We start from the raw sequence: 15,947 nt of genomic DNA on the forward strand, positions 1-15,947 counted from the left end.
ATGTTGCACTGACCCCTAGTGGACTCACTTGAGGTGAGTGCTTTTCCTTCTGCATTACACATACAATTTCAAGGACAGAAAACCAGACTATACCCTTAGTTAAAAATAGATCCTTAAAGCAGAAATTGGACACTAATTACTACATTTATTATTTAAAAATGAATATTATAGCTAGTGTGAAATGATTTTCTCTTGGTCAAAAAAGCATTTTTGAAGTATGGCAGGAGGCAAGTTTTCATTGTGAATGGGTTTCTCTAAGGAGTTACTAAAGTAGATAGATAGATAGATAGATAGATAGATAGATAGATAGATAGATAGATAGATAGATAGATAGATATTAATTCTTACTGGTACCATTATAAATAAATGCATAAATAGATAAATAAATATATACACAGACGTGTACTAGTACCGATATTTAAGAATAAGGGGGATGTGCAGAGCTGTAGTAACTACAGGGGGATAAAATTGATGAGCCACAGCATGAAGTTATGGGAAAGAGTAGTGGAAGCTCGGTTAAAAAGTGAGGTGATGATTAGTGACCAGCAGTGTGATTTCATGCCAAGAAAGAGCACCACAGATGTGATGTTTGCTCTGTGGGTGCTGATGGAGAAGTATAGAGAAGGCCAGAAGGAGTTGCATTGCATCTTTGTGGACTTGTAGAAAGCATATGACGGGTGACTGAGAGGAGCTGTGGTATTGTATGAGGAAGTCAGGAGTGGCAGAGAAATATCTAAGAGTGGTACAGGATATGGATGAGGGAAGTGTGTGACCGTGGTAAGGTCTGTGGTAGGAGTCACGGAGGTGGGATTACATCAGGGATTGGCTCTGAGCCCTTTCTTATTTGCAGTGGTGATGGACAGGTTGACAGACCAGATTAGACAGGAGTCCTCATGGACTGTGATGTTTGCTGATGACTTTGTGATCACACCAGAATTTTTTAAAAAGAAAGGAAATATTTAGCAGTCTCAGTATCAGTGAGGTACTATGCAAGTGTAATGCTGTTGGTATAATGGAGCCCCTGTAGCGTTTCTTGACTTCTGCTGATTAATTTGTTGGCTGAAAGTCCTCAGTGTTAGCGTGTCAGATAGAGGATGTACTGCATTGTTCGTAACTGACTGCCATTCATTAATAGCACTTTTAGTTTAGCTCTCCTTTGCTATGACCTCCATTTAGTCCAGAGTGCATCCCATAATTGAGCCTTCCATTTTAATAGACAGACAGATATGAAAGGCGATAGATAGATAGATAGATAGATAGATAGATAGATAGATAGATAGATAGATAGATAGATAGATACTAGATAGATAGATAGATAGAAGATAGATAGATAGATAGATAGATAGATAGATAGATAGATAGATAGATAGATAGATAGATAGATAGATAGATAGATAGATAGATGAAAGGCACTATATGATAGATAGATAGATAGATAGATAGATAGATAGATAGATAGATAGATAGATAGATAGATAGATGGATAGATAGATAGATAGATAGATAGATAGATAGATATGATAGATAGATAGATATAGGATAGATAGATAGATAGATAGATAGATAGATAGATATGAAAGGCACTATATGATAGATATTGGCTTCAAATTTCTAGAGCAGGATCACTGGTAGAGCCACTGGACAAACATGTTCTTGGGCTGATTTGTTTTTTCTTGGTAATGCATAACAGACATAAGCAGAAGGTAAACTCAGATTCAGTCCCAGTCCTGGAGACCTTGCCAAACTGACCACCCTCCCCCTACTAATCCTAATTCTACAGCTGCATGTACCGCCATACTTTATCACTGAGTAGACTTTCTTCTTTACATTATTCCTTTACCCAAAATGAAATTTAACAGGTTTTTTTAAGGTCAATGAACGTTCTGCTTCATTAGGGACGGATTTCTCCCTTAGCACATCCAGCCTAATTCAGTTTGATCCAGGTATAATTGTATTTGTTTCATTTTTATTTTTTTCAAAACACTGCTTTTTAACATTAATACTGTGGTAGATATTATATTAGATCAGCTTCTCTCAACCTTTAATTATTTGCAACCTGTTTTAACAGTTTTAATCGCGCCCCCCCTAACGTTTTTTTTGAAAGGAGCCCACTAATACCAACTTGTTCCTTTTTAATTAATGATATATCATAGATGCATATTTTATTATACCTACTTAACTTTTATCGACATTTATCTAACTGTATATTTAGTTTTCTAGTATCAGAATGTACTTTAAGCTAATTTGTTTTGGTTTCAATAGACGTATTTTTCATATTTTTGATTCTTGTTTTCTTTATTTCACATCTCCCCGCCCCCCTTTTTGTTACTTCACGCCCCCCCCTAGGGGTGCCCGTCCCACAGTTTGAGAACCACTGCATTAGATAGAGAAAAATTGCCCTTCTTTATTTATGAAAGAAACCTTCAACAGTAAGAATTCAGTATTTTATGTACACCCGATTAGCTCCTCGGGCAGGTATTTAACACACATACTTCTGCTGTATTTGTGTGCTCTCAGACACAGCAAATGTAACTTTCCAAGTCAGAAATTCGACATGAATGCCCTACAAACTTGGAGCCACTGTTACCAGCCTCAGGCCGAGAAGAACCTGGGTGAGGTATGAGTCTTTGTTGCTGCAGCGTGTAGCCACATTGATATGGTGTCAAAAGCATAAAAGAAGCAGGCAGCAGTCAGGAATCTCTCATCATACTTCCTGTCCTCTTTATTCTCATTTACTCAAAGATACATAAATACTTCAATTTCTGCTTAGGTCAGCATGACAATCAGTTAAACAATGGTACTGTACATGCCAGTTTCTTCTGTGGAACAATAGCATAAGCACATTTACTTTGGTTCAACAATAGTATTGCTGTCTGCTATCAAGAAGTTCCTGGTCAGAAACCAATGTCCCCAGAACTCATGAATTTTCAAAGGAATTAAATACAAACATTTAAAATGTATGGAAGCAGGCAGCTCTGTTATCATAATACTGTACAGTCAGATGATGAGATACCAATCAAAGCAGTCTGATTTTCAAAGCAGGTGACTCTTTTGTGAGACAGGTACATATCCTGCCTTTTCACTTATCCAAGTCTCAAACAAAGGGTGCCTATTGTCCCTCATCTATTGGTTTTTCCATTTATTATTGACATGTATTTTTTTTTTCTAAACACAACACACAGAAAAGTCTTTTTCTTTAAATCGGCAATTTCTAGTCCATTACACTACGAGTCAGGCAATTCAGAGAAAACAAGACCACCTGAACTCTCCAAGTTGTGACTTAACGCTGACGTCTCACTTTATTAAATCTCTCTATTATAATAAATAAATCTTGGGACGAGACGTGACTTTTTCAGAGAGATACTTTCATGTCCCATGAGATGAGACTTTGTGCCAAGAGATTTAGCCACGCCTGGGGCCGGAAATAAAAGACAAAGAGTAGATGACAAAGTAGAACATCGTAAAGAATTCAAAAACGTTCCCGCAATACACATGCAGAGCAGGTTAGAGATAACGGAAGTACGAAAATTCGAAAGTGTCAAAAAAATGACAGTAAAGATCGCATTAGCACAAACAAACAGGAATTATTACTCGGTGAAATAACGGAACAGCGAAAAGAGATCGAATATATTGTTCAGATTTAAGCTTTAAGTCGGAGACTTGTAGAACATTTAATTTGTGTTGCCATCAGGGAAAAGTAATGTTTCTTCCCAATGAAGAAGCGTATCTGTGAGAATTAAAAGATTTGTTGTTTGATTAAAGTGAAATCCATATACGTGGGGGGCAAAGACGTGAAGTGGCTGGCGTGTAGCATAGGCCGGGGGGGTTGGCGAGCAACGTGAGCAGGGGGTGAAGCTGTTTAAAGTTGTATAAAATAAAAAAAATATAACCTCATTAGCCAGAAATTACATTTTCTGGTTGAATTGTATTTGGGGAAAAGTAATGCCTGACATCAAAGCTGCCAAAATCTATTAAAACCAAAATGTCAAACCCTAATTGAGATCCAGAGGTTTCCATTGTGAGTCATAGCGTTAATAAATCAAAAACAAAAGAAATGCACATTAACGTCTTCTCATAAGCAAATATACAATCTTGGACAAACCATTGCCTCTAGCGCCCATAATACGCTGATTACTGTGCCCCCCTGGTGATGATTCAACAAAATGTTGTTGCAGTGTTTCTTTTTTAAAACATAGGAACATATTTAACATAAAAAACGAAGGTTCCTAAATTGTAACACTTACCTTAGATATTTGACCTACATATGTTATTTGAGCATAATATTATGCTACATAATGACAAGTTTGTAGCGGTCCAGTGCCGGTCAGATTCTTACCGTCGATAGGACGGTGATTTTATTTATTTTTTTTGGTGGGGATTCCAGGAAGGTCCCCAGCCTGGGCCAGACCCGCGCACGCTCACAGACAGCGACACGAATCGAACAAATGAGTGAAATATATTAAGTATAAAATCAATTATAAACAAGAAAAACCAGACAACCCTCCCCTTCCTCTTCAGTGATACAATAAAAACACACAACAATCAATCCCGACAACAAACACTCACGACAATGTCCTTATTACAGTTCCAATGCTGCAGAAACGGATAAAATGGTATAGAGTAAAAATGACGATGACGATCCTGGGAACAGCTTCCATAATAAATTTAATTAAGCAGTCCTACAGGTAGTCCTGTGCGTGAGGGGTGAGATTTCTGGGAGCACTCCCTCCAAAGATGCATGACAACTAATCCACCGCTATTCACATGATAGGCAGGCATGAGACAGTCCATTCATCCTTGTGAGAAATGATCCAGGGTACAAATGACTTCTCAGTGGCTACGTTGGACGGGACGCACGGGATACACAGAAACACAGATTTTTTCTTGCTGCTTCGCCAGACCCTTTTTGCAGCCCCTACACCCCTTTCAGACATCCCATAAAGGCAATCCTTTTTGGGGCTGCTGGGAAATAGAGTCCTTTCAGTGGTAGCACTGCTACAAGTGTATGTGAGTAATAAGGTACAATTTTAAAAATAATGAAAGCATTCCAGTATCAATGAACAACAACAACAACATTTATTTCTATAGCACATTTTCATACAAACAGTAGCTCAAAGTGCTTTACATAATAAAGAATAGAAAAATAAAAGACACAATAAGAAAACAAAATAAATCAACATTAATTAACATCGAATAACAGTAAGGTTCAATGGCCAGGGGGGACAGAAAAAACAAAAAAACTCCAGACGGCTGGAGAAAAAATAAAATCTGTAGGGATTCCAGACCATGAGACCGCCCAGTCCCCTCTGGGCATTCTACCTAATATTAATGAAACAGTCCTCTTTGGATTTAGGGTTCTCACGGAAGGGCTTGATGAAGATGATGGTCACGTAGACTTCTGCCTTTTAATCCGTCCATCATTGTTGGAGCATCATGAAGTTTTGAGTAGGTGGTGTTGGCGCAGGCCACCACCACAAAGAAACCGGAAAAAGAAACAGAAAAGAGAGTAGGGGTCAGTACGAATTTTAGAGCCACCATGAATAGTTATTATGATGAATTGAACATACAGAGTATCAGGATTAAGTTAAATTAAGATTAAATTGAAGTTATAGAAAAGCCATGTTAAAGTAATGTGTTTTCAGCAGTGTTTTAAAGTGCTCTACTGTATCAGCCTGGCGAATTCCTACTGGCAGGCTATTCCAGATTTTAGGTACATAGCAGCAGAAGGCCGCCTCACCACTTCTTTTAAGTTTAGTTCTTGCAATTCTAAGGAGACACTCATTTGAGGATCTGAGGTTACGATTTAGAATATAAGGTGTCAGACATTCCGATATATAAGATGGGGCGAGATTATTTAAGGCTTTATAAACCATAAGCAGAATTTTAAAGTCAATCCTGAATGACACAGGCAACCAGTGTAGTGACATTAAAACTGGAGAAATGTGTTCGGATTTTCTTTTCCTAGTTAGGATTCTAGCAGCTCCATTCTGCACTCATTGCAGTCGATTTATGTCTTTTTTGGGTAGTCCTGAGAGGAGTGCGTTACAGTAATCTAGTCGACTGAAAACAAACGCGTGAACTAATTTCTCAGCATCTTTCAGTGATATAAGAGGTCTAACTTTACTTATGTTTCTTAAGTGAAAAAATACTGTCCTAGTGGTCTGATTAATATGCGATTTAAAATTCAGATTACAGTCAACAATCACCCCTAAGCTTTTTACCTCCGTCTTGACTTTTAATCCTAATGTATCCAGTTTATTTCTAATAGCCTCATTGTATCCATTATTGCCAATCACTAAGATTTCAGTTTTCTCTTTATTTAACGTGAGAAAGTTACTATTCATCCATTCTGAGATACAAGTCAGACATTCTGTTAGTGAATCGAGAGAGTCGGGGTCATCAGGTGCTATTGATAAGTACAGCTGTGTGTCATCAGCATAGCTGTGGTAGCTCACGTTGTGCCCTGAGATAATCTGACCTAACGGAAGCATGTAGATTGAGAAGAGCAGCGAACCCAGGATAGAGCCTTGTGGAACACCATATTGGATATCATGTGTCTTCGAGTTGTAATTCCCACAACTAACAAAAAATTTTCTCCCTGTCAGATAGGATTCAAACCAATTTAAGACCGTGCCAGAGAGGCCCACCCATTGACTAAGGCGGTTTCTAAGAATATTATGATCAATGGTGTCAAATGCAGCACTCAGATCTAAGAGGATGAGAACAGATAAATGGCCTCTGTCTGCATTCACTCACAAATCATTTACTACTTTAACGAGTGCCATTTCTGTGCTGTGATTTGTTCTAAAACCCGACTGAAATTTATCAAGAATAGCATGTTTATTGAGGTGGTCATTTAACTGCATAATGAATGCCTTCTCCAGAACTTTACTTAAGAAAGGCAGGTTAGAGATGGGTCTAAACTTTTCAAGAGCTGAGGGGTCAAGATTATGATTCTTAAGAAGGGGTTTAACTACAATAATGCAATGAACGTCTTCTGCCGACAATGTACCCTCTGTTCTAGTAACACGATTTTTGTTTCAAAAAAAGTGTCTCATCTCATTAAATTAACTTTTCTTCCTCATTTCTTTTGTTTCAGGGGTAGCGAGCAGAACTTTGAGCATCAACATTGTGAATGATGGCCTGGAAGAAGGTGAGGAATTGTTTGAGGTGCTTCTGAACTCTCCTGTGAATACCGTACTCGGAGAGCGTGTGAAAACCACAGTGAAAATTCATGACACCACTGGAGGTAAGTAAGAATACAACCTAGTGAAACATGGTAGGAACCTTTCCACTAAACCAGTGGATTCCAACCTGAGGTGCCCACAGCAAAAGGGGAAGGTCTGTGTCACAATTCACCAGAATTGAGAGTGGTGTGTTGTCCGACTTTAGCTCAGAACAATCGGCGTCTTGCAGTGTGCTATCATTTGTAGGTCATTTTAGTAGTATATTCTCCTGTTCTATGGTAAGAAAAGAATCAAGCATTATGTGTGCAATCGTCACTTATAACTGAGCCTCAGAAATGTGCCTTCTTACTTTTTCCTTGCTGCGGGCACAGTATCTGTAAATTCAAAGAATGGAATTTGGACCTTGCAATGAACTGTAGAGAACGATTTCTGTGCAAGCCCTGCTTGTGAAACGTCATTGATTTTGAGATTTGATTAACATTTTTGCCCGGGGTTACAAGGGGGACTGAAATGGATGCAACACCTGCTGCTTACATTCAACACATCTCTTCTGCTGGCGGTCTTGGCAGTAGCGCAGCAATTTTAATTGTGCGGTGTGGAAGAAATTTAACCGATATAAATAATCACCCCAATGAACCAGGCAGGAGAAAGCTTGTCATCTCTCTATATTTCTTTATGCAAAAAAGGGAGATCACTGCACCTGACAGATTAACAGGAGTGGTCCTCAATAAAAAAAATTCAGACGTGAGCGTCAGTAGACTTTGCGCCCAAGGAACCAAGTTACCCAAACTATTCTATAACATTTCAGTATTTATTTACCACTCTGATGCTGATGTTTCTGATCATAAAACAGGTTATTCCGATACCAAATGATGAGAAGAATTCATGTATATATTCGCGGATAAGTTCTCCCACGGATAAGTTGGGACTTGATTTTACTGTATAAATTCTGGTATTTTATAATGTCAATCGAATATGGAAAACTCACACTATTGGTCCAAGAGATTATGATATGCTAACATCCACCTAAGAGAGTAACCACGAAGCACACAGCCTTGTTTTTCTATGTGGGTGCGGAAATGCGCTCCATCAGCATGTGCTCCTCACCCCCCTCTCTCTATTGTGCCGATGTGACCACACGGTATTCCCCAAACTATTCCGAAACAACGTTTGCACTGATTTGTGTTTTTTGTATCTCACACCCTCATACACATTTATCGTAAGAGCATCCCTTATCTACAATGGAGTGTTCGATCAGAAGAAAATATGAAGTTAAACGCCGTTGAAGTAGTGAAAGAAATTGGTAACTGCGCTGCTGCAACAAAGTTTGATGTGTCTGAGAAACAGGTGTGAGATTGGAGGAGGCAAGAAGATATAAAAAGAAAAAATGTGAGTGCCGCATTTTTGAACAGGTGTATAAGTCGTGGTCTGATTTTATGATCGATTTTTCAGGTTTCAAGACCTGACTTATACATGAGTTTATACGGGAGCAGAATTACAGTATTTGAGGGTTCCTCTAGAGTGTCGCATTCTTTTACACGATTTGGCTCAAAAACTAATCAGCACATTGTCATCTCATAATAGGCTTAATTTTCGAGTTTGGTATTTTTCCACCTAGCCGTTTTAGCTCTAGACCATCCTCAAGCAACTGTGACACACAGACAGACACACACCCATCATCGAAATATTTTCGGTATCAGGAGACCCTAAAATGTCAAGATCCGTCGAAAACCTGAGAATGAATTTTTGACGAATCTAAAGCTTTCGCTCCTCCCCCATAGATGACAGGTTATGGTGGGGGGAGGGCACCAAGCAAAAAAGGGCGGAACTCTTATTTATACACTTAACAGATTTGCATATCTCAGTTATGTTATAAAAGAATACATCTTATTGGCTAAAAAATGAGGTGACTTGATGACACTTTGTTGATGATTTGTTAAACCACAAAAACGATGTGCTGTACACTTTATCTCCTTATTTCTAACTGGTTAAAGTCCATTCCCCATACCAGGCCCTCACAGCACCTCACTTGGGCAGATGCAGCTGCTGGCCTTTTAGCTGTCAACCTTGAATTCTGTATATGGAATTTATTGCCTGCTTGTGTCTCCAAAGCTGTACGTGCTGTGACCTTGGCCTTCAACTCACAGCTGCTGCCCTTCTTCTAAGAAAGTAAGGAACTTTTCTCAAAACTTTAACCATATAGCCATATAACCATCTTTAGCTCCCACAGCGGTGCATCTGTTTTTGAACTGCAGTGCAGGTGTTATTGGGGGGCAAAGCATGTCAACTATGTTTAATTGCTTAACGGCACGTCAGCACCCATTACTTCATAGGGGCCTCCAATCCCCCTAAACACCCTTAATTGTTGATCACGTGTCATCTCATGCCACTTGATGTGCTGCAGAATACTACGTTTGAGCAATGTAATGTAACTTGTCCAGAGTGTCTAAGCTTCATGGGGGACACATTTGCAAGATCATTGAGATTTATAAAGGTAAAAGATTTGAAGATTAGCGGGAATAGGTGGAACAAACACTCTTTCTTTAATGTTCGCAGGGGGTAAGGTCTGGAGACCTGGGAGGCCATAGACAATGAGGAAGATCTTGTTGTCCACCTCTTCCAATCCATCGTCCTGGAATGGTGTCATTCAGGTAACGCCGGACCTCCAAGTGGAAATGAGGCAGGGCACCACCTTGAATGAAGGTCTGGCGTTACTTGAACGACACCATTCCACGACGATGGATTTGAAGGTTCCACCTATGCCCGCTAATCTTCAAGATTTGCGACATTGAATTGAGGAAGCTGTGAATTCAGTAACTAGAGACCAGTTGACTCATATGTGGCAAAAAATGGTCTACCATTTTGATGTTTGTCGCACTACACATGGTGCTCATGTTGAGTGCAAGCAACCTCAAAGACCATAGGACCAAACTTTGAACTTTCCTCTATCCAGTAATGTGTGGAATGTGTTTCGGTCTTATACAGTTTGTTTGAAATAAACATTTGAAATCTGCTCTTTCATTTTGAATAGCCAATATTTATAAAAAAAAAAAGTATGTTGTGGTGGATAGCTGGGATGCCCCTATGATGGAAGGACAGGTGGAGAGGACAAATTCAAAGCAATACCTCCCTTGAAACATGAGAGGGCAACTTCCCTGGCATACACCGGGGCCACGAGTTTGGAGCTTAGAAACTCAACCCTGCAGCAGCCCGTGGCCACCGCCAGGCCACCTCACTCCATTCAAGGAGCCAGAGTCGGAAGATGGAGGACAAAGCTTGCTGGGAGAGGAGTGAAGGCAGTAGAGAAAATGAAAGAGAGAAAGAAAGAAGAAGAAGAAGAAGAGAAAGAGAGAGAGAAGGGGCTGAGCAGTATTGCTGTGGATACTTGTGTACTGTGCTCTGAAATGAGGAGTGGGGAATGGAGCTGCCCCACAAGGAAATAAACTGTGTGTTGTTTTTGCACTTGTGTCTCTGTGCCAGTCTGTGTCCGGGCTTGGGGAGCTGTGTGGCCCTGCTATTCCACAATGTTTTATAATAAACATGAATAGACAGAAGTGCTTGTTTAAAGCACATTGAAACATCACATCTAAAACGTTTGCTGTCTTTCCCTCATAAACGATCTACATATCTGGATTCAGTTTCATAATCCTCAGAACTCTGACATGACATTTCTGTTCACCTGCAGGTCACTGCCACACCACTAAAAACAGACACTCAGCTCCAGAAATAGGACAAGCCATTCCAGTTGCTGTTGATTATCGACCTCCCCATCATGGCTCAATCCGACTTGAGAAACTTCCCATCGTGCCTGTTGACAGTGTTGGTCTGACAAGAGGGGATGTGCCACAGGAACCCAAGCCTTTGTCTCAGACTAAACTCAGAGTTGTTGGAAATGGAAAAACTGTAAGTCATTTTTTTTTTTATTAAGAATTCATATTTTATTTATTTTTTTCCTACTTAAAAATATGCATTGTGGCATATGTCCGCAATCCACAGTAAAATGTCAAAGTCCAAAATGTATAAAAATTAAGACACGGACAAAAAGGAAAGGAAATCTGAATTAGTGTATGTCACTCTAATTCTGGGTGTTCATAAAGAAATGTAAAGATTTACTTCATGAGGTAGAAGTACCTAACAAAGAAAAGTTGTGTCATATATTTGAAATATTAAAATGTATGCTTCAATTTAAATGTTTAAAATTCAAATATTCTCGATTATAACAAGAATCTGTAATTTTACACTCCCTGACTGAGGTCCATAGAGGGTTAGATCCTTAGTAAAGGATCAAAAATCAAAAGTAATATCATATTAGAACATTAGAACAATGTAGACGAGAACAGGCCATTCAGCCCAACAAAACCCCCCAGTCCTATCCACTTCAGTCCTCTAAAATAACATCAAGTCACGTTTACATGGTACCTAAAGGCCTACTTGGTTGCTTATTCCAAGTGTCTGTGGTTCTCTGTGTGAAGGTAAACTTCCTAATGTTTGTGTGAAGTTTTCCCTTAACAAGTTTCCAACTGTGTCACCGTGTTCTTGATGAACTCATTTTAAAGTCACCGTCTTGATCCACTGGACTAATTCCCTTCATAATTTTAAACACTTCAGTCAGGTCGCCTCTTAATCTTCTTTTGCTTAAACTGTAAAGGCTCAGCTCTTTTAATCTTTCCTTATAATTCAAACCCTGTAGCCCTGGAATCAGCCTAGTCGCTCTTCTCTGGACCTTCTCTAGTGCTGTTATGTCCTTTTTGTAGCCTGGAGACCCAAACTGCACCCAGTACTCCAGATGAGGCCTCACCAGTGTGTTATAAAGCTTGAGCAGAACCTCCTGTGACTTGTACTGCACACATCAAGGCGCTATATAACCTGACATTCTGTTAGCCATCTTAATGGCTTCTGAACACTGTCTGGCAGTTGATAGTGTCGAGTCCACTATGACTCCTAAAACCTTCTCATAAGGCGTACTTTCAGTTTTATTCCATTTTAAAGTCTTAGTCTCGATCCACAGGACTAATTCCCTTCATAACTTTAAACACTTCAGTCAGGTCTCCTCTTAACCTTCTTTCATTGAACTCTAAAGGCTCAGCTCTTTTAATCTTTCTTCATAACTTATCCCCTGTATCCCTTAAATCAGCCTAGTCACTCTTCTCTGGACTTCTTCTAGTGCTATTATGTCCTTTTTGTAGCCTGGAGACCCAAACTGCACCCAGTACTCCAGATGAGGCCTCACCAGTGTGTTATAAAGCTTGAGCAGAACCTCCTATGACTTGTACTGCACACATTAAGGCGCTGTATAACCTGACATTCTGTTAGCCTTCTTAATGGCTTCTGAATGCTGACTGGTAGTTGATAGTGATGTGTCCACTGTGACTCCTAAGTCCTTATTGATGAACTCATTTTAAAGTCACAGTCTGATCCACTGAGCTAATCCCCTTCATAATTTTAAACACTTCAGTCAGGTCTCCTCTTAATCTCCTGTAAAGGCTCAGTTATTTTAATCGTTCTTCATGACTCATCCCCTGTAGCCCCTCAATCAGCCTAGTTGCTCTTCTCTGGACCTTTTTCTAGTGCTGTTATGTCCTTTTTGTAGTCTGGAGACCAAAACTGCACCCAGTACTCCAGATGAGGCCTCACCAGTGTGTTATAAAGCTTGAGCAGAACCTCCTGTGACTTGTACTCCACACATTAAGGCGCTATATAACCTGACACTCTGTTAGCCTTCTTAATGGCTTCTGAACACTGACTAGAAGTGGATAATGTCAAGTCCACTACAACTCCTATGTCCTTCTCATAAGGGGTACTTTTCACACCTCCCATTGTGTATTTGTAGTTGTAATCACGGAATTGAAGGAGTTTCAAATGATACCCCACATGCTTATGTTTGACATTTGTCATTTTTAATCTTCTGGGAGTGGCTTATAAATGGCTAGGACCACCAGTGAAGAATCAAATACAAATTATATTATCATATTTGTGATCAGCAACCTTGAAACAGCATAAAATGACATCCATATGCTTATATGGGCGATCCCAATTATTCAAATTTTTGTGAAAAGGAGTACATTTGGGCCCTCATTTCCCCATAGAGGACTAAAACCTGGAGTCGTTTTATGTGGCATGCACAACTTCAAGTCCTTCTGACTATTTTTTCTGCAGATACCTTTTGGTTTACTCTTTATCACAAGGGTACAATTTCTTGCATAAAATGTGCTCCAAAAATGGCCTTGAAGTTAGTTTGTTTTATTTTTTGGGCCTAGATGGCCAAAACTAAACTGGAACAACAAAAAGCTTGACAACTTGCATGATTAGACATCACGATGAGTCAAACTGTGTATCATATGTGTGGGTTTTCATATACCAGTGAGTCAGGAGACACCATAAAAAAAAAAATACTGAAGTGATTACAACGCATTCAGAAGGAATTCTAATGAACACAACAAAGAAAAGCAATGACTTAGCAAAAAATGCAAAAAGAACCCCAAATATGTCTGGCCTTTAAAAAGTTAGTCAAAAACCTATCTATCGATCTCTTAAATAGTGTCTTTCATATCTATCTATCTAAACTACTGTATTATACAGTGAACATCTATCTATCTACTATATAATGCCTTTCATCTATCTATTTTTTATTTTATTTATTTTAATTAAAAGCAGATAACAATCCATACCAACAAACCAAATTTAACAAAACCAAAATTCAGCCCCAACCTAAATGAAAGAAAGAGAGGAGAGCCAGCCAACAAAGCAAATCTTTAGAAGCAGCAAGGAAGGAGGAGTATTCTTTACCCTGATATAGAAGCTTATTCTAAACTGTTATTAATTAGATCCTGCGATATTTAAAAAGAAGTTTTGAACAGATCCTCTAAGTGAGAATTTGATTTTTTCCAATTTGAGATAGTATATACAGTGGGATGCAAAAGTTTGGGCAACCTTGTTAATAGTCATTATTTTCCTGTTTAAATCGTTGGTTGTTACGATACAAAATGTCAGTTAAATATATCATATAGGAGACACACACAGTGATATTTGAGAAGTGAAATGAAGTTTATTGGATTTACAGAAAGTGTGCAATAATTGTTCAAACAAAATCAGGCAGGTGCATAAATTTGAGCACCGTTGTCATTTTATTGATTCCCAAACTTTTAGAACTAATTATTGGAACTCCAATTGGCTTGGTAAGCTCAGTGACCCCTGACCTACATACACAGGTGAATCCGAGTATTTAAGGGGTCAGTTGCAATTTTCTCTCCTCCTTTAATGTTCTCTGAAGAGTAGCAACATGGGGGTCACAAAACAACTCTCAAATGACCTGAAGACAAAGATTGTTCACCATCATGGTTTAGGGGAAGGATACAGAAAGCTGTCCCACAGATTGAAGCTGTCTGTTTCCACAGTTAGGAACATATTGAGGAAATGGAAGACCACAGGCTCAGTTCAAATTAAGGCTCGAAGTGGCAGACCAAGAAAGATTTCGGATAGACAGAAGCGAATGGTGAGAACAGTCCGAGTCAACCCACAGACCAGCACCAAAGACCTACAACATCATCTTGCAGCAGATGGAGTCACTGTGCATCGCTCAACCATTCGCGACTTTACACAAGGAGATGCTGTATGCGAGAGTGATGCAGAGGAAGCACAAACAGAGCCGCTTGAGGTCTGCTCAAGCACATTTGGACAAGCCAGCTTCATTTTGGAATAAGGTGCTGTGGACTGATGAAACTAAAATGGAGTTATTTGGGCATAACAAGGGCGTTATGCATGGAGGAAAAAGAACACAGCATTCCAAGAAAAACACCTGCTACCTACAGTAAAATATGGTGGTGGTTCCATCATGCTGTGGGGCTGTGTGGCCAGTGCAGGGACTGGGAATCTTGTCAAAGTTGAGGGACGCATGGATTCTACTCAGTATCAGCAGATTCTGGAGACCAATGTCCAGGAATCAGTGACAAAGCTGAAGCTGCGCCGGGGCTGGATCTTTCAACAAGACAACGACCAAACACTGCTCAAAATCCACTAAGGCATTCATGCAGAGGAACAAGTACAACGTTCTGGAATGGCCATCTCAGTCCCCAGATTTGAATATAATTGAAAATCTGTGGTGTGAGTTAAAGAGAGCTGTCCATGCTCGGAAGCCATCAAACCTGAATGAACTAGAGATGTTTTCTAAAGAGGAATGGTCCAAAATACCTTCAACCACAATCCAGACTCTCATTGGAACCTACAGGAAGCGTTTAGAGGCTGTAATTTCTACAAAAATAAAAATATTTATTTCATTTCTTTTTTGTGGTGCCCAAATTTATGCACCTGCCTGATTTTGTTTGAACAATTATTGCACACTTTCTGTAAATCCAATAAACTTCATTTCACTTCTCAAATATCGCTGTGTGAGTCTCCTATATGATATATTTAACTGACATTTTTTATCGTAACAACCAACGATTTATACAGGAAAATAATGACTATTAACAAGGTTGCCCAAACTTTTGCATCCCACTGTAACATCAGTTACCCACTGACTTAAAGGTTGATCAAGATAAGTCTACATGCTACCATTGAGGTAAAGGTGATTACAGTTTGTTTGTCCTTCTCCACCATAAGCCCATCTGAGAGCCCGAAAAAAACACAGCTGTTAGTGGATTAGGAGGGATTGTGACTCCAAGGCTGTCTGAAAGGCATTTAAAAATGTTGGTCCAGAATGATGTTAATTTGATGCAGGCCCAAAACATGTGGCCCAGTGAGGTTGGAGCTCAGTTGCAATGT

The 15,947-nt window shown here is 39.4% G+C and overlaps 1 protein-coding gene across 3 annotated transcripts in view; it reads left to right on the forward strand.

Moving 5' to 3' along the window:
* Positions 1-15,947, forward strand: part of frem1a (Fras1 related extracellular matrix 1a) — a 265,444-nt gene that overhangs the window by 225,842 nt on the left and 23,655 nt on the right. For all 3 annotated transcript variants that reach the window (XM_039758260.1, XM_039758261.1, XM_039758264.1), the window contains 3 exons: positions 1,871-1,943; positions 7,100-7,249; positions 10,873-11,090. In XM_039758260.1, the coding sequence (XP_039614194.1) occupies positions 1,871-1,943; positions 7,100-7,249; positions 10,873-11,090 (441 nt within the window). The remainder of the gene's footprint in view (positions 1-1,870; positions 1,944-7,099; positions 7,250-10,872; positions 11,091-15,947) is intronic.

This window comes from Polypterus senegalus, chromosome 7 (genome assembly GCF_016835505.1).
Source record: "Polypterus senegalus isolate Bchr_013 chromosome 7, ASM1683550v1, whole genome shotgun sequence".
In the NCBI taxonomy this organism is placed as follows: domain Eukaryota; kingdom Metazoa; phylum Chordata; class Cladistia; order Polypteriformes; family Polypteridae; genus Polypterus; species Polypterus senegalus.